The sequence below is a fragment of the Apaloderma vittatum genome, unplaced genomic scaffold (genome assembly GCF_000703405.1).
Source record: "Apaloderma vittatum isolate BGI_N311 unplaced genomic scaffold, ASM70340v1 scaffold30991, whole genome shotgun sequence".
In the NCBI taxonomy this organism is placed as follows: Eukaryota; Metazoa; Chordata; class Aves; order Trogoniformes; family Trogonidae; genus Apaloderma; species Apaloderma vittatum.
In genome coordinates this window covers 1-19341 of record NW_009700218.1, presented here as the reverse complement: position 1 = coordinate 19341, position 19341 = coordinate 1, and the positions used below count along the sequence as shown (strand labels likewise).

The window sequence follows — 19341 nt, the reverse complement described above, 5'->3', positions numbered from 1 at the left end:
CAGACACAGGAGGAAGGGGAACAAGGAGAAGAGCGAAGACAGCAGAAGAAACAGGAAGAAAAACAGAACTAAGGCAGGAGGGAGTAAACAAGTAAAAGAGCACGCACCTTGGAGGACTGAGTGTCAAGTACCTCACAGAAAATATGTGGATGAAACACTAGGAAACAGGCTGTAAACAAGTTCTGGTCTTGAAGAAAACCCTAGAACATAAGGCTAGGGTTCTCTGAACATAACTGAAGCATGTTGGGTTTGGGGTATCTATTTGTATCCACAAGCTACCTATATTTTTTGACAAAATTCCATTTTTTTCCTCCAATCCCCTGCTTAGGCAGATGCTCATGGATGTGTTTCTGGTGTAGTAAGGACCAAGATATTCCAGCTCCAACGGAGGGGATATGAAATGAGCATTGAGGTACAAGGCAAGATTACAGAAGATGGCACAGGTATGTATCGTTTGGAGATGGCAGTGAATGGAAGTCCATAACAGGAAGGCATGGCAAAGATAGAGAAGGTAGAGTAACATGTCTAAAAATGCTGCTATTCATTAATAATCACTCTTTACCGTTCTCTCTCTCAGGAGTAGAGATGATTGGAATGAGGTCCTGTGGAATCACATCCATCATGAGCAAAGTCAGCTTTGAGCTGCTGGACTCTCAGTACAGACCAGGAATCCCACTCTTTGGCATGGTAGGGAACTGCTGAGACCATGGATGATCAATGGCACAGCAAACTCACTAGTGCACAATACCATCAGGTGGAACAGCATTGTGTGCAGATAACATGGCCCACCTTCCTCCACCTTTGCACAGGCATATGAATTACTGATAGTTGGAGGACTCTAACATGGCCTTGACCATCTCTGAACAGAAAAATCCTGAATAGAAGGCCCATTGCTCTGACACATGAGAATAACATCAGGGAGTAACAAACATGGGCTATTCCACAAAGGAAGGTTATCCAGGTGCAAAGGGTGACCACAACACAGCTGGCATAGTGACCTCATCAAACAAGGGCACAGACCCACAGTACAAAACCAGGCTGAGGAGAGCAGGGCTGACAGTAGCAGGTTCCACCAACGGCACAGTGACCACCAGATAATGCAAAGTGATGAGTCACAGCTGAATTCAACCACAGAAGCCCAGAAGGGAACAGAAAGAGAACACCTGGGTGTAAGTTTACTCCAGTGTAGCTTCAGCCAAGGACTGGGGCAAGTCACAAGCATGAACTTGGAGTTCCTGAACCAAGAGGTAGATGATAGGTGGTAGAGGTCCAAAATGAGGCTGGCCAGGGGAAGTAAAACCTACTAAGAAACTTAGGGCCCTGGCAAATAATTTCCCTGGGCTGATCAGAGAATTTTCTCAGCAAACTCAGTTGCCTCAGACAACTTGGGGCTCACCTCACATATTTCCACATTCATGTCAAGAAACATCCTGCCTGGCAAGGAAGGAAAGAGGAAAGAGGCTTAAGGACTTGGGAATTGCTTTCTGTTTCTAGTCTAAAACCTGAAATTTGTTTTTGCTCTGTTAGGTGAAGCTGGTAGATGGCACTGATGCTCCAATTGCCAATGAAACAATCATGATTTCTGTGGATGGAGACAGACACAAAGGGAATTATACTACAGACGAGCAAGGACAATTCTGGTTTTCCATAGACACTGCTACCTTCACACAAGCCTCCCTGGAAATCCGAGTGAGTGGCAGAGACAGGGCAGAGGGACTGGGGTCTGTCTTTCTGATCAGCAGAAGAAATATCTATCTGTGGGTTATTGGTCCTTCTGCCAACTGGAAGATAAAGCAAGCTTCTTGTCGGCTCACCTCTCTTCTCTGTGTCCTGTGCACGTTCTCTATCTTCTTCTAAGAATGGGAAATAGAGAACATAGCCAGAGCTTTTCCATGGAGTTTCATGTGACTTGTTACCTGGGTTTGGTCAGCCATGAATTTTTCATTCTTCTTTATCAGGCTGATCATAAACCTGAACTGAACTGTTACGACAGCGACTGGATCACACCTTCATATGAGCATGCCATGCGTAGAATAAGTCGTTTCTACTCCCCCAGTAAAAGCTTCCTCAAAATTGAGCCAAAGCCTGAGACATTAAGTTGTGGCTCTCCCACAGAGATCCAGGTGCACTATATCTTCACACCAGAGGCCATAGGAGAGCAGAAGAAAGTTGTCATTTACTATTTGGTAAGAATTATTTGTGGTTACTTTGATCTGTGGCCACAGAGAGTACTGTGGCACATACAGTTATGTTCTATGATGAGCAACTTCGCCAGTAATGACAGAGAGAGTTTGAAATGGAAAGTGCAGTCTGTGGCAGTAGGATTTAAACACATTTCCATAAAGTTTCTCATGTTGTCTTCTGTGTGCAGACATGGGCAGGGTGTACACATTTCATTAAGGACAGAAGAGAGACAAAATATTGACAGAGAGAGCATTGTCTTGAACGCAGTCATCCAAGGCTCTCATTTCACAATACTCACAGTTTCCCCTATTCCAAATTCTGGTTTACATATGGTCACAGCTCAGGAACCAGCACCCTACAACAAGAAGATGAAAGATGAAGAGGAAAGCTGTCTCCTCCTCAGTTTTGTTCTTTGGTAGTCATATGACTACTGAAACCAAAGCAACACTTCTAACTACAGTACCAGAAAAATCCAATCTTAGAGCTTAAGTCATATATGAGGCAATGATGGAAAGTCTGGGATACCGGAGTAGTTGGAACAGACTAACATGCTGGCATTGAGAACCATGAATTGGTTCATTTGAGGAGGCAGACTAATTCAGCTGTGACTAAAAAATGACCTATCAGTTTTGCTTGGGAAAACAGGAAGAATAAGATGAATATAAAATGAAACAGAACTTCTTTCCCCCTATTTTTTTTTTCTGGTTACCCCATTTAATGACACTACCAAGATATGAGAGTAGCCTTGGCGAGCTAGAAGAAATCAGTGGAACAGACATTCCTGTTCTCATGGACTGTGCAGAACATTGGGTGAGGCTTAGACTGAGATTACAAAAAAGAGAATAGAATTCTGTGGTAGAGATTTCCATGTGCTGATTTTCAAGACTGCTAACAATAATTTGAAACACAAGATTCCTATTTATCCCAGTAGCCTGGGAAAACTGGTCTTAAGTATACACATACAGCGGGTAATCAAGCAGTGAGGAAACTTCCATTTTTATAGGTGTGGACTCCACACCTTGAAATTAAAATATAATGCTATTGAATAGATATCCTACAGGGAAAGTAATTGTATAAAATATATTTGGATTGTGAAAATGGAGGCTTTCTAGAAATGAGGAAATTACAGGTAACATTCAGGCTGTTGCTTTCTGCCTGACTTCAGATACCTTATGCAAACTCTTATAATTTACAGTCTGTGCTCTTCTATTTCAACTTTCTTGTGTGAGTACTGAAACTTATCCTGATTAGTTTTTTTCTCTGGACTGTTTCACAATGCAACTGAGCATGGAATGAGGAGAACCAGATTGATCCTCAATCTGCTCCAAATTGTTAGAAATGTGCATATGACCCTTAAGCCTATGTGTGCTCAAAGGCAAAGTGCATTTGAACCTGCTCTGCATACACCATATGTACAAAGGGGAAGCCAAGTCTGACCAATTAAGAAACACTGGTCCTTCTAGGAGTGAATATTTCTGCCTCCAAAGACCCAGTAAATGTCAGCCTGGTACTTACTTACTATCTTCGTGGTTTTGCTCACCACTGGCAGTGCTATTCATGCTCATACTTTACAGTTAACTTAGTGAGTATTCATTCTCCTTCCTTTCAACACCAGTAGCAATAATTACAGTAAGGTTTCTCTGTCACACAGGTGATGGCCAAGGGAGGAATTATATTAGCAGACACCCATGATGTGGCTGTGGATCCTGGAGATGGTGAGCAAAACTATGCATTTCTATCACCTCTGATGATAATTTGGGGGCAGGGGGGATGTAGAGAAATTATTTCAATTAAAACATTTAATGTTTCAATTGAAATGAAAATTTCAAAATTAAATTTTTTTAAATTAACTGGCTTGGATTAATTTTGTTTTCTCTGTCAGATGTTATTTTTGTATGAGAAAAATTTATAATATGCACACTGTCCTGGTCATTCTTTTTCTTCAAACCAACACTGTCTGCTAGCCACTCTACCCTATTCAGATAATGGATGATTACCAGTGTTGTGAGACACATGTAGAGAGAGCAGCAAGAAGAGCATGTCTCCTTTTCCTTCTCTCTCTCACTATTCTTCATTTTTTTGGTATTTTTTTCTCCCTTACAAGCATGCACAAACACACATGCATATATCCTAACCACTACATTTAATTTTGTTCATGTAAATGTCCAAGTGTCACACAGTTCATCAACTGAGACTGGCTATGATACATATTTAAAAGTCTTTCGACAATGAGGCCAGGGAGACATTCTGGAAGTCTCTGAAAAAGAATTACACTGCAGTGGGTATAGACAGTATACGGATATTCTGCATCCTCACTAGCAGCAGTGAATAAACTAACACCCTGATTCATATCAAGAGATGTTCTATGACCTTCTCCAGATTGTGTTATGAAGCTTAGGCCCAGCTAGAGTCTTCCAACACAGAAGCACATTTTCTACTGTGATTGGAGTGATAGTTAGGTGTTCCAGCTAAATGTTTGCTTAGCAGTAACTTCACAAAGTTATCCATTCATCCACGATGCAGCCTGGAACTGCTACCACCCCTTCCAACAGTCACTTATTTCTACTTTTTTCCCCTCATCTATTTTTTGGAGACCGTAGAAAATCTTGGAGCTTGAGGAAAAAAGAGATTGGGAACATTATACCAAATGTTGACTGGGAAGAATCTAGAAGGCATTTTGAGGCCTGCCAAGCTCATCTCATTTGGCTATTACACAATCACTGTTTGAATGCAGCATCTTCAGCCACAGCCATAGACTTCTGTCATGTATTCCTGCCCCCACTTAACTAAAAACGTTCAGCATGACTGAACTTGACTTTTTTATCTGGGGAAGGCAAATGCATATACTGGAACTTCTTGTATGTTGTTTAGCCTTTTTTCTCTCTTAGCTCATGGGACATTTCAACTGACCTTCCCTGTTGAGGCGGCAATTGCTCCTCTGGCACGAATGCTTGTGTATACCACTTCACCCAGTGGGGAAGTCATCGCCAGTTCAGCAGATTTTCAGGTTGAAAGGTGCCTCCCCAATAAGGTAAGTATAAGTCAGGGTGTGCACAACCAGTGGTTGTGGCCAGTAGTTCAGTAATGAGTTCCAGAATTCACAACGGGTTCATGAAATGATCCGACAAGGTGTTGGCTGAGGATTAGTGACTGAAATTCCAGATTAAGTTATAAAGCCGTAATTATAAAAAGTGGAGCAAGACAGAATAAGAAAGTCTGGTCATTAACAATTACAAGGCACTAGCAGAGCTCAAGTCACAAGGCTAGATGCTTCAGTATAACAGCATGTAGCACCTGGAAAAGTGGCTGCTTTAACTTCCTCTTGGGGTTGCAGATCAGATTGAGTTTTGTACCCAAGCAAGGTCTTCCTGCCTCCAACACACGCCTCCAACTCCACACCTCGCCGAGATCCCTGTGTGCTCTTCGTGCTGTGGACAAGAGCGTTCTACTTATGAAACCTGAAGATGAACTCTCTACCAGCTCTGTAAGTCTTGGCTATTTCTGATAATGAGCATGTACAGGAACCAACCAAGTACCTATTAACAGCACTATAGACATGGGGTCATGTATCTTTATAGTTGCGTTCGCTACCTTGATTTTTAGAAGCTAGCTTTCATCAGTGGAGTGTTAGGTCATGTCTGTGCTCCTGTAAGTGTTGACCTGACACATTTTTCCCTGGTTGGTTGCATTCCCCAGGTGTATGATCTTCTCCCACTGAAGGAAATTCGAGGTTATAGCTTCAAGGACTATTATCTGGAAGAAGAGAATGTAAATCCTTGTGTGTCACTTGACAACATACTATTAAATGGATTTGTCTACTTACCCATTTCTCCTGATGGTGAAGGTGATGCTTATGACATTCTCAAAGTAAGCGCTGGTCTTTCATTTTTCTTTGTTACTCTTTTTGGGAACTCAGTCTCCTTTCCTCAGCTGTTCTGTAGGGTTTTTGAATGAACTTTGCTGTGAGATTGCTAACTTTTGTAAGCAAGAAAATAACTAGTCTCAGGCCCTGCATCTATGTAGCCTATCATTGGTACCTGAGTGCTTCTCCAGACTATGAAAACTTTGAAAGGTCTCCTCATTGCTAGTAGAGATCCCTGCAAATGGGCCTGAGTAAGGAAACAGTCCTGTGACCTCTGGTGCCATAATATCAGAAACTCTTCCTCAGTCATGTACCTTCTCTTTCTATCTGGTGTAGATACATCTTTAATAAGTGCAAGATACTTTGATAACACAAAACCCCACCCATATCCATCTAAAGAGCCCTGCACAAGACTTTTTGGGTACCCTCAACTCAGTGCTTTTCATTTTCACTTGTCGTTTTCACCCAGGCAGACAGCCTTAGCTTTCCATCACGCCAGGATGAGTGTAACATGATAAAGCCTTAACATGTGGGTTGAACCAGTCTATCTGGCATTTATATACAAGCCTTTGTTATTCTGTTCAATACCAGACTTAAGTACATCTATTCTTGACATACTAAAAATAATTTATTTTCAAAAGTCTATTTGGATTATTTTTGTTCTTCTTTCTTTTTGTTTACTAGGAACTGGGCTTAAAAGTCTTCACTAGCAGCAAGATCCATAAGCCTGAAGTCTGCCAGCATTACCCAGGACACATGATGGAAAGGAGTTACAGTGGTTCTAGTACCTTCTTCATTTTACCCCCCACAGAGTCACCTAATATTTACCACCCTGCTTCTTTCCCTTCAGTCCACTTCTTTGAATTTTAAACACACCAATTCACACAGACAGATGAGATTCTGTTCAGATATGCTGACCTAATTCAGGATCACTCCCTTCTCAGTCTTGAACTATGAAACTGGTGCACCTCTGCCTGCTTCTCCCCAGCTACACAGATGTATCTGGCGAGAACTGTGTATGCTCAGTGACTCCCATGTCAGGAATCCTGTAGGCACTAACACAGTCTGTCAGCACTGAGTGGTGGCTTTTTTTCCTTCAGATTTGAGTCCAGCTATGGAAGGCTAAAAAAAAAGGAGTCTCTACTTCTAGGTAGTTACATTCTAGCGGTAACTAGAGGAACAACTAGGGCAAAAGTGGGCCAAGACAAATGGGGAGGTGGTACGATTCTGTGGGTAGATATTTTACCACTGGGGGCTGAGAAATTTGGTTCTGTTCCCAGCTGTCTCACTCACATGACTCTGAGAGGCTGCGTAGGTCACATCACTGCTCTGCAGCTTCAGTGACTGTGAAGACAGAATAATGATAATACTTTTTTTTTTCTTGTTTTTTTTGTTTCTGAATAGGTCTGAGATTAGAAAGGCTGTATAAAACACTCTTACCTGTATCACTTCCAGTCACTGATTTTCTGGTGCAGTATCCCAGCTCCTATTAAAAAATGATAGTTTTTGGTCTAGTGATAGCTTTTAGCCTTCTATTCAGACCAAAGATCAGTTCTTTGGTTTTGAAATGCAGGATTTGTCTTCAAAGCATGGGCTAAGAGAGCTGGCTGCTTTGAGAAAAATGTAAAGTCTTCTAAGGCTGATGGAAAGTCACAACACTATGCAACAACTTGAGAAAGCATCTCCCTGTTCTGGAACCATTTATTTGCTAATGGCCAGAGATGTAAAGACCCATACTCGCCTTAAAAGAATATTAGATGGAGAAGGGGTGGCCCAAGTGTGCCTTCTGATTTTGGCCATATGCAAACACAATCAATTCTTCAGCCAAATGTAATAAAATACATGCAACTGTAATATCTGGAGGCAATAAGTTCCACATTTGATGGTATTTCAATAGAAATATACCCTCAATAACATCATCATTCATGGCTCTTGGCACTGCTGGGTTTGCTGGCAGTGGGAGAAGATTTCAATCCCATCTAATCACTGTAAGAAGAACAGCAACATTAGAAAAAATTAAAAATTGAGATGACAACAGAAAAATGCATTTGTTTCCAGTGGACAAAGTTTCAAAGCTGTTCTTTCAGTTTTAAAATTTTAGCTAAGAATAACCACTACCTGGAAGAAAAGTATCTTCCTGATTTAGAATTGGGTTTGACACACATTTTCCTTTCTTCCTGTCCTTGAACAAATTTGTTAGTAACTGCGATGAATCTGCTTGAAGATTTCAATGATGAAATAATGGAACATATGGTTGCTGGCAATCCTATGGAGACTGTCCGGAAGTACTTCCCTGAGACATGGATCTGGGACATAGTTTCAGTGAAGTAAGTGTTTATGGGAATGCAGAGTGTGGTCAGCGGGGCAAAACCTTGGGAGACGTTTAAGACTCAATGAACTACTACTATTTCAATGAGACAGGTATTTCTAGTACAGAAGGATTTTTCAAGGTCACTAAGTTATACCTATATCCTTTGGGTGGACATGCAAAAGACAGTGCCCATATCCAACTGGCCAGGAGTTGGCTGTCAACAGGTGTTGTTCAGTAGGCTGAGAAAAACATAGATGCTCACCAGAATGTAACTGAAATCTTGCTCTCTGTCTCTCACCAGCTCTGAGGGAAATGCTGATCTAGATGTGACCATCCCTGACACCATCACCGAGTGGAAAGCCAACGCATTCTGCACTTCGGCAGACACGGGCTTTGGCCTGTCCCCAACAGTGTCCCTCAGAGCCTTCCAGCCCTTCTTTGTAGAGCTCACCATGCCCTACTCTGTCGTGCGTGGTGAATCCTTCACACTGAAAGCCACTGTTTTCAACTACCTGACAGCCTGCATCAGGGTAAGAGACACTGACACTTTTGGTCGTTCTGACAACACAGGGAAGGCTACTGTGGGCCAGTTGTAACATGATTTTCCAAGCCAGATGACTGAACTCTGACTGTAACTTTATATACATACATGTACGTAGGAATTCTTGGTGTATTTAATGAAGGGAGAATACGTCTTTCTGACAAAGTTTTGAAAAGTGCCTTTGATTTGGAACCTAAAGGCCTGCTGCTGAGGCCTCTAGCCTTGTAATCAGAGATTTATTTCATTGTCCTATAGAAATATGAAACTTGGGTTATCCACAGGCCACAACATCATTACATACCCACATGGAAGTTCCAGGTTCACCAGGGCAGATACATCTGTTCAGCCTTTAGTCTTATCTCATAATACAAACATCTCAGAAAGTATCATGCCAAATTTGCTGGAATATGCAGATTTCCTGCGATTTCCTGCATCTGCCCCTAAGACACTGGGCAGAGTTCTGTAGCTTCACTATTCTTACCTGCATTCTGTTACCACCAAAAAAAAAGATAAGAGAGAATTTGGGAGGTGATTCAAACAAAATCTCAATTACCTTTGCTCACTTTTTACGAATACAGTTTTTTATTCTAAAAGTAATGAAACTGAAAAAAGGAGGGGCACTGATCCAGCCATTCCAATGCACTTTCATTTATTTCCACGTCTTTCCTGTTTTGTTTGCTATTTTCAGGCTCCTTAGTCCACTTTCCCTTGTTCACTTACTAGCTTTCCCACTTCTTCACCTAACTAATCTTGAGGGAGTCTTTCATTCATGGCTAAGTTTGTAGTAATTGCTTTGCCTTTATTCAGACAACCGGCACATACTCTGCATTTTCCCAGAATCTATTTCCTTTCCAAAAATACACATTGTGTTCTCTACGCTCACCTCCTTAGTCTCTTACAATTGTACATATCTCATTCTTTTCCCACTTTATCACCCAGTTCTTGCTCTCCAATATCCATGGAATTCTCCGTCCTTCTGTATAACCAGCTCTACTACCCATTTCCATGTACTGCACCATCACCAGTAAGCCCAGCTTCCCTGAAATTCCAACCTTCACGACACCTTTCTGTACAACCGGCAGGTCAGTGTGTCTCTGGATGAATCTACTCATTTCCTGGCTACACCAGTAGAGAAGCAGGAAGAATCCTACTGCGTCTGCATGAATGAAAGGAAAACTGTAGCTTGGGTAGTAACACCAAGATCTCTAGGTAAGAGGCTAGACAACAAGGAAATACCGGGTTCAGATAGCTGTGGATGGCATCAGCTCTTTGGTGTGAGGAGCTAGGTGTCTCCAAATGTGCCTGGAAGGATCTTGTCTATGCCAGAAGCGAGAAGTCCAACCCTAAGGTTGAGACTCTACACTGGGATGCAGTTTCCAGGTCCTAAACAAACTGTTAATGGGCCACTGTTTTCTTCACATTTGAACAGAAATCACAAATTACCTTAATGTATGCAAAGTACTCAGATGTTCTTGTTGTGGAGCTGAGAATGTCTTAGCTTAATGCAGCTGGCAGCTGAAATACTTTAATCAAAACTTGCTTTCTTCGAAGCCTTCCAGAACAAGACTGATTTACAAGACCTGCCCTCCCACGGCTCTTCTTGCTGATGGACTAACACCTGCTTGGGTGTCCATCACTAAAGAGGTGGCCTGGGAGCTGCAGTTGGATCAAGATGAAACACTATCTTGAGTTTAGTTCTCCTCTTGGAAAAACTTCTCTGTAATGCACTAGAGAGTGCCCAGCACAAACAGAAACCCACATTTCCCTGATGCTGCCCAGCAAGGTTGACTGACCCCTGTTTCCTCCAGGGCAGGTGGAATTCTCAGTGAGCACTGAGGCCCTGCAGAACCAGCAGCCCTGTGGGAACACCATCGTGGAGACTCCTAAGGAAGGGCGCAAGGACACAGTCATCAGGCAGCTGCTGGTGGAGGTACGTGGGTTGCTGTGTTTGGTGGCACAGAAAAGTAATAACAACTTCATGCTTCACAGCAACAGTTGCTGTATGATAAAGGTTTTCTGTTTCAGTGATGATAGCCGCAATAATAGCTTGTGTGACTCCTATTCTGCACGCGTTTGTAAAAGAAGCATTGATAAATCTCACACAGGTCAATAGAGCCTATAATTCATAATGTTGCCGTCTCATAGCAAAAGCAGGGTTTTGCATTACATAGTGGGACAGAAATAATAAGGCAGGCAGAAATAATAAGACAGGTTTGTCCTAGACACATCATCTGGGAGATAAATGAGAATCCATTGGTTTTACCTGTAATAAATCACAGGGAGAGGTTGTAAATGGAAGACCTGACAGAAACCTTATGCATCTCCTCCAGCACGTGGCCAGTACTCTGGAATACAGAATAGTCACCACAATCTACAGACATTTCCAAAGAAAACTATCATCACTATTTTGAACTGTTTTTATTACATTTTTAAGACTGTTCAAACCAATATGAACTAACTTTTTATTTTTGCATTCATTTGTACATTTTTTCTTAATCTGTGCTTTGCACAGCTTTTCCCATGATAAATAACCAGTCATAAAATTAAACCACAGTCTAAGACTCTCTTTGGTATTAATAGCAAACAAAGAGTACTAATCTGTTGTATAGTGAGATCTATATAATATTACATGTCATAACATTGTCAATCGTGTACATGAAATGAAGAAATAATCATATTTAACAAAATTAAGTCAGGAGTAATGTATAACATTGCAAGTCTTCCTGGCATTGTAGACATTCCAATTTTGAGTAAGGCAGAGCTAGATTCATGTAATATGTAATTTCAGAAAATATTTTGCTAACCTGAATGTAACGATGGAACAACAATCCTATCTGTCAGGCTTCTTTTTTTTGTCTTTTAATATCACTTACTTACAAATGAATTTGAAAGAATAGTGCATTCTATGTATCAGGGCACAAATAGCTCTTTTACATGTCAGAAAAATTTCCTAATTTCATATACGCCCTCAGGGAAAAGAGTGTTTACTTCGTTCTTTGAAGCTATTGGAAGATCAGAACTGTAATGCCTTTTCTTCCAGATGTCAGGGGAGTGAAAATAACTGAATATGCATTAAAATTGCTTCTGTCAGGTTGCATGAGAGATTACTGCTCTTATCCTGTTATTGTAATGAGGTAATTAATCTACAGCAAGCCCTGACTGGACAGAATCAGAGACTAGCATTCAAGGCTGAACAATTAATTAGCAAGGGTGAATACAGAGTAACTTGCTTGAGGTGGAGTTGCATTGTCCCAAACACATGGATGTCAATACCCCATCACCCGGTGCCAGAGAGATGAGTGTGCCAGAGCCTCTGGGGTATCCTTGGGAAACCAAGCCTCACTGAAAGCTAGTTGGGAAACAGGATGTTTTTTCACCCAGGAATTTCTCATCTGGAAAGGAAAATCTTTCAAATAGAGCTTTGTATGTTTTAATTTCCTGTTGAAATGTTCAAAATCAAACAAAACAATGGATTTCTCATTTAGCTGTATTTCAGAATAACATTCTGAAACAAACAAGAAAGTGCCTTTTCAAACAGAAACATTTTGCTCTTGTCATAGTTTATCCTAAGAGTTTTTTCTATTTTCTGTTCTTTTCCTTACTTTTTTAATCTTTCTCTGCCTTTTCATGCTGAAGAATGAGAGACGATGAATTTTAACTGTGTGAGAAAGCATTGTTTACATGCTGAGAAAAATTTTCATCTGACAAACGTTTGGAACCAGTAATGAAACAATGGGAACTCTCCTATCTGGAGGTTAAAAAAAATCATGTGAGGATGTCACTGAAATAAATTCTGACAAAATACATTTTCTAGTAAATATTTGATTACTGAGTTTTACACAGAATATTTTCAACCAACTCAACAGAAGACAGGGCTTCTTTTCTGACTTCAAAAATTAGGCTAGAAATTTTATAAACAGAGAGATAAAATCACCAGTTGACTGTGGCACGTAGTTAAATTTTGTAACATGTCACTTGTGGGTGTACACTTGTGGGTGACTTGAGCTGTCACCTGTCCAGGCTCTTTCATACATATCCTACCAGTGTTCCAGGCACCCAGCCATCATCACAGTTTGAAGAGGTCTGCTAGGCTTGGCCAAGGTGGCTCTATTAGCACTGTCAGTAACATCATCTTGCAGGTTATCTGCATCATAACCTGTGAAGCTGCAGGGCCTCTCTCAGTAATGAGAAAGGAAAGAATATATACTAAATTTCATGGTTGTAATTAGCCAGTGTGTTATAGTCCTCCATTATCCTCAGTTTAATACACAGAGGAAGAAACTCTGTAAGCAATTTCTAAAGACTTTTCACTCTAATTAAGTTACTTCTATGGGAGAACTTATAAGTACTTATCTTAGAGTCCTTTTTAGTTTCCTTATTCATATTTCTTCTTCTTTTTTTGTTGATATTGTTCCTCATTTTTTGCTTTTTTTTCTTGCGTTTTTCCCCAAGCCGGAAGGGACTGAGGTGGAAACTACTTACAACTCTGTGCTCTGTGCATCAGGTAAGAGCCTTTTGCTTTCTAAGACTTTCTTTGCTGAGGTAGAGACTAAAGACAACAGGGGAAGACAAGGTTTGTGAATGCTTCACTCTGAGAAGAAAGGTATGGGTATTTGACAAAACTGAACAAACTAGATGTATATACAACTGGTGGGGAAAGTAGTTTTTTGTAAAGGAGAAGAGCTGAAGCTGTAATAGTCCCTGAAATTACAGAGGGTGTAGCATATCTCTTAGGAGATATCTCTGGCCAGGTCCTTGCAGGGAGAGAATATCTGGAGTTTAATTGAGTTATCAACTCTAACATCTTTCATTCAGTGAGTATAAAATCACAAAGCAGACTCTACAGTAAGCTAGGTCTGCCCACCAAAGCAGAAAAGGCCAGAAAAATAGGCTGTCAAGCCTATTAGTCAAGGTCAGCTAATAACGCCATCTAGACGTCTGTGACAATCTATGCATGAGGGTATTACAGGCCCAACACAAAATTTGCATCATGGGCAGCTTCCACAGGAAAATTACAGATTAATGGACTTGTTGAAGGCAGGAAACTCCTGTGCAGGGAATGGTGTCTCACCTTGTTAGCTGCTACACATGCATGTAGATATATCTGGAATTGTAACTAAATCGATCTGGTTTTTTATCTCAGAAAAGTCAACGTCAGAGCCAGTCTCCCTGGTTCTCCCAGAGACTGTGGTGGATGGCTCAGCCAGAGCATATTTCTCAGTGCTAGGTAAGTGAAGCATTCTTAGGGTGTCACATGCTATTCTGAAACACTGCCATATTTCTTCAGACTGTGCTCAGGTCTACTGGCAAGCCCTGCACTATGCTAATTTACACTGGAAATTGTCCCATTCCCCAGGTGACATCATGGGCACCGCCATGCAGAACCTGCACCAGCTCCTCCAGATGCCATTTGGCTGTGGGGAGCAGAACATGGTCCTGTTTGCACCCAATATCTATGTCCTGGACTACCTGAACAAGACAGGGCAGCTGAGTGAGGAGCTCAAATCCAAGGCCATTGGATACTTAGTGAGCGGTGAGCTGGGACACGGCTTTTGCTTCTTTGTTCATTCCCTCCCTTGGCAACTGGATGGGGACACTATCGGTCACTGAGGACACTGGGGCCACACACTGTTGGCCATATATAACCTGGGAAAGGCTGTGCTGGTGCATTCTCTGGAAGGGAACGTGATACAGTATGAACAGTACAGTATATGAACAGTACAAGGGTGGCAAGACTTTGGGATAAATTGCCCAGAGACGTTGTGGCTGGCCCCTCCCTGGAGGGGTTCAAGGCCAGGTTGGAGGTGTTCAAGGCCAGGTTGGACGGAGCCTTGAGTAGCCTGATCTAGTTGAGAGGTGTCCCTGCCCATGAGAGGGAGGTTGGACTAGATGATCTCTAAGGTCCCTTCCAGCCTAGGCCATTCTATGATTCTATGATGCTCTAGTAGGTCGGGTCATATAGCACGGTATTTATAAGAGAGAATCTTGTGCTCAGGTGGAGGTGCAAGGTGAGAGAGGCCAATGTCCAAACAGGAATACAGAAGAAGTCCAGAACTGGCAATACTTCAAGAGTTCTTTCCATAAGAAGAGAAATACATATATCAGACTGTAACCATTAATCATGGTGGCTTCTTATGTACATTTCAGATCCTCCTTAGAACTAAGATTTAGAACATGTCACTCATCTTTGATTAGGCCAGAATTTTAACACACTGACTAGGACATGTTGGCAGACATAACACCGGTACATATGGACACAGCAGATATCTGCTGACTAACAAGGGACTGGTTTCACTCAGTTATTTTGCAGAAAAATTGCACTTCGTCCAATGAAAATTATCCTGTTTTCTGCATCCCTATCTTGTGTGGGTCTCACCTATGTATTCAGTTCTCCTCTGGGAACCTTTTTCCCATTTTTCAAGTCTGGGATACCTCTGGGATATCTCTCCTCATCAAGTACAGGGCAGAGAGTGGCAATGATCATGGATACACAGTTTCTCGGTGTCTTAGGAGAGAGGAAGAGCACTGGATGGAAGTACTTGTAGCTGTGTGTTTCCCTGAACTTCCATTCCAATATCAAGTAAAATTGCTCATACTTGTACCATTAGAAAGGAGATGTTGTCCCATGTCTGCTACGTTTTCTTTGCATGGCTCCTTGAAAAGTACTGTGACAACTAAAATATTCTTCCACTCTCCATTTCAGGGTATCAAAGGCAATTGAAGTACAAACACTGGGATGGTTCTTATAGCACCTTTGGGCCCCGTTATGGGCAAGTTGGGAACACATGGTAAGACTTCAGTACCAATGGCTTTTTATTTCTGCTTTTCGTGCCCTCCCTTTGCTCAGTGTTCTCTTGCACTTGGTCATTGTGGAGGCTGAAATGGAGGTGGAGATGATATTATAACCATGATGCCATAAGATAATCATGTGGAGCAAGGAGGGTTGCTAAGGGAGATGCCTTTTTGGTTTGCAATGCTGCACTAATGGCTACCTACCTCCCCTGACACCCTTCTTCAGCTCAAGTGAGGGTGACTGGCAAGATGCCCTAGCTAGTTCTTGTTAGCAGATGGATCTCCCAAGCTCTCAGGGCTATGAATGGCAAGCTTCATTTAGCATTGGTCTCTATTTCACTAAGTAACTAAGCTAATTCCCCAATTTCCAGTCAGACAACTGTGATCAAGACCTGTAGCCACTAGTGCTTTCCTCTGGAAGAGTGATACCCACATGGGCCCTATGACCTCTGATGGATACAGAGCCTGCTCAGGATGTCTCTGTTCCCTCTGCCACTTTCAGGCTCACAGCCTTTGTCCTCAAGTCCTTTGCCCAGGCCCGGCCTCACATCTTCATAGATGAGAAGCATGTTCAGGATGCTTTTGCCTGGCTCGCTCAAAAGCAGAAGGAAAATGGCTGTTTCCGCAGTTCTGGGACACTCCTGAACAATGCTATGAAGGTAACAAGTCTGCCTGGTTGGTTCACATGGGCTTTGGGAGGCTGGAGCTTGACCATAATGCAGTCTGGGACGAGCAGAATTATTTCAGCACTGGGCGACTGGAGGGGAGGGTGGATTTAAACACATGAGCTAGCACAGAAGCTTGAAGAAGCCAGCAGCAACTTGTGATGGACCTACCACAAGGAGGAGGAAGAATCTGTCCCTTCAGGATGTGGATATGTAGCACAGGTAAAAGCCAGTGGTGCTGTGTGGGATCAATATCCACTTTTGTGATTCCCTGCAGGGTGGAGTGAATGACGAGATCACGCTGACGGCCTATATCGTTATTGCACTGCTGGAGGTTCCTCTGCCTGTAACCGTATGTGTCTGCACCCCAACCCAAGCCACAGATGGTACTATCCTGCCCTACTAATGCCCCCCAGAATAACAGAACTCTTTATTCTTTGAAAGAAGAAATCCCATCTGAATGTTCTTTCTGTTCAAGCCTAGACTGGAATAACACCTTTCCTCCATTTCCCCACTCTGCCCAATCCTGTCTCCCATATGCACATTTCACTTAATCTTTTTCTGAATTCTTTAGTGGAGAATCATGCTTTTGCTCCTTTAGAAGAGTACAGCTTGGATTAACAGTGAGTTAAATATCATTTAAATCTCTGAACGAGACAAATATGTCTTCCACACCCACAAAAATCTTCTTTTGTTTACTGGAACAGTACATTCCTTTTGAACCACTTTGGATCTCAGGAAGCCCTTCCTCACGGAGAGGGTGCTCAGGCATTGGGATGCACTGCCCAGGGAAGTGGTGGAGTCACCATCCCTGGAGCTGTTTAAGGAGAGGCTGGATATGGCACTTAGTGCCATAGTCTAGCTGTTGGACGGTGTTGAGTCACAGGCTGGACTTGATGATCTCCGAGGCCTTTTCCAGCCTCAACAATTCTGTGATTCTGTGATTCCGTATGGGGTTGGGGTTGTTGGGGTTGTTCAGCCTGGAGAAGAGAAGGTTCTAGGGAGACCTTGTAGCAGCCTTCCAGCACCTGAAGAGGGCCTACCAGACAGCTGCAAGGGGCAATGGTTTTAAACTAGAGTAGGGTAGATTTAGATTAGACATTAGGAAAAACGTTCTTTACATTGAGGGTGGTGAAATACTGGAACAGGTTGCCCAGAGTGGTGGCGGCTCCATCCCTGGAGACACGCAAGGTCAGGCTTGAAGGAGCTCTGAGCAACCTCATAAAATTAAAGATGTCCCTGCTTACTGCAGGGGGATTGGACTAGATGGCCTTTAAAGGTCCCTTCCAGCTCAACACATTTTATGATTCTACGATTGCACTGATCCAACAGCACAGGTCTATAGAAGAACTGCTCAGGGATCCTTTTTCATTTTCTCTGCCTCTTCCATATTATTTTATGGCAAATCCCTGTCCTTAATGCTTGGGGAATAAGGTATACCTATAGGGAATACCATAAATGGTAGTCTGTGAAAAGCCTGAAGCCTGTTTAAAAGCAGCGTGGGTCTATTCATTCTGTTCCCCAAGTCTGTGATACACTCACTGTGAGGCAAACCTCTAATGCAGGTAAAACAGCAGTGTGAATTGCAGAAGGAATGTTGAGAGGGGATGGTTGCAGGGCTGCTGTACTTCCTCTGCTTTAAAAGTAGTAGGGGCTATTTAGTGTTGAAAGTTTTTTCCTGTACAGTAAGAACAAGTAGAAAGAATTATTTTGTCACTGGGGTGCCATGGTTATTACCTTCACCAGAAAAGTACTCTTTGTTTCATGTGTGTTGTGTTTAGAATGCAAGTTCTCAAGCAGAACTGTATTGGATAATAAGTATGTTTTTCATCTCCCTGTCTGAGCCTAAAAGTGCCCTTGAACATGAATGAGTGTGTTGGAACCTGATTGGGATACCTGTGCATTTCAAGTTAAGCTGAAAGAACTCTTGAGCATAGCATGGTTCTTAGATGTTATTGGGAAGCATGCAGAATATTTCTGTAAGTAAAATAAGCCATATTAGACTCCTCATAAAAAATCTTATCAGTATTATCCCAAGCATGTGTATGTGTTGTCACATCCTATCATTAAACTGAGCTCCACCCCAAAACTCACCTTATAAACAATAGTAAGCCTAGGAAACCTTAGCTGAGGCATAGACTCAACTAATTTTGGTTTTATTCTTTGTTTTCTCAAAAGCAGCTGAATTGTTTCTCCAAAAGTGACCACAAAACATTTGGTCTTCCAGTAGACAGCCTGTGAAGGGAAAGCACAAAGCTACGGAAAACAAACCTTTTCCTTCTAGACCATTACTTAAGCTGTAAATGCACTATTAAGCTTCAGATAATGGAATGTCCCCCCATCTCCTCCCCCAGTATTATTGCTTCAATTTTATAGCAGTTTTTCCATCACAAATGAGCAATAGTCATGCTGAAAGGTCATGGGGTCACTGTTACTTTAAGCAGCTACATTTTGCTTTGCTGAAGAAGCTCCAGCAAAATGATTTTTTTTTCAGAAGGACAGAGAAAAGAGGAACTAAACAATAGAAAGGAAAGGATACAATGGAGGGTGAAAGCACAGAACAGTCCGAGGGTGCCAGGTAGAGAAGGAAAGCAAGCATCCAGTACACCTACAGAGAAGAATATCAGAGAACTCCCATTCCCTTGAGACACAATCAGGCCAGTAATTTTTCTCAAGGCAGAAAGATTGGAGCCCTCCGTCACAGTCTTTCAATCAAACAGGGAAAAAACATCACAACAAGGTGCATTACGGAAAAGCAGATGCAGGATAAGGAACAGCTTTTAGCTGCCCACTATTTCCAGAGGGTATTGGACCTTGAAGGGAGGGGATACACAATGGTACAATCCTTCTCAGACAGGAGATGTCAAGGGTCCACAGGTACCATCGGATTCCAGTTGTCCTAAGATGGATCTCATTGTGAGGTCTGACTGCTCCAGCTCAGTCTCTCTCTCCTCACAGCACTCAGTGGTGCGTAATGCTCTGTTCT

General features: G+C 42.2%; 1 protein-coding gene across 1 annotated transcript in view; it reads left to right on the top strand.

The window, feature by feature from the left end:
• The window catches only part of LOC104280889 (alpha-2-macroglobulin-like), a gene marked incomplete at its 3' end in the record, with an annotated part of 32915 nt that extends 13578 nt beyond the window's left edge, over positions 1–19337 (top strand). The window contains exons 9-28 of the mRNA XM_009878689.1: positions 333–443; positions 578–687; positions 1528–1689; positions 1959–2186; positions 3836–3899; positions 5073–5215; positions 5519–5668; positions 5881–6051; positions 6731–6830; positions 8247–8373; positions 8659–8887; positions 9981–10107; positions 10707–10828; positions 13351–13402; positions 14042–14125; positions 14255–14431; positions 15602–15686; positions 16193–16349; positions 16633–16707; positions 19314–19337. Of these exons, the coding sequence (XP_009876991.1) occupies positions 333–443; positions 578–687; positions 1528–1689; positions 1959–2186; positions 3836–3899; positions 5073–5215; positions 5519–5668; positions 5881–6051; positions 6731–6830; positions 8247–8373; positions 8659–8887; positions 9981–10107; positions 10707–10828; positions 13351–13402; positions 14042–14125; positions 14255–14431; positions 15602–15686; positions 16193–16349; positions 16633–16707; positions 19314–19337 (2498 nt within the window). The remainder of the gene's footprint in view (positions 1–332; positions 444–577; positions 688–1527; positions 1690–1958; positions 2187–3835; positions 3900–5072; positions 5216–5518; positions 5669–5880; positions 6052–6730; positions 6831–8246; positions 8374–8658; positions 8888–9980; positions 10108–10706; positions 10829–13350; positions 13403–14041; positions 14126–14254; positions 14432–15601; positions 15687–16192; positions 16350–16632; positions 16708–19313) is intronic.
• Between the last annotated feature and the right edge of the window lie 4 nt (positions 19338–19341).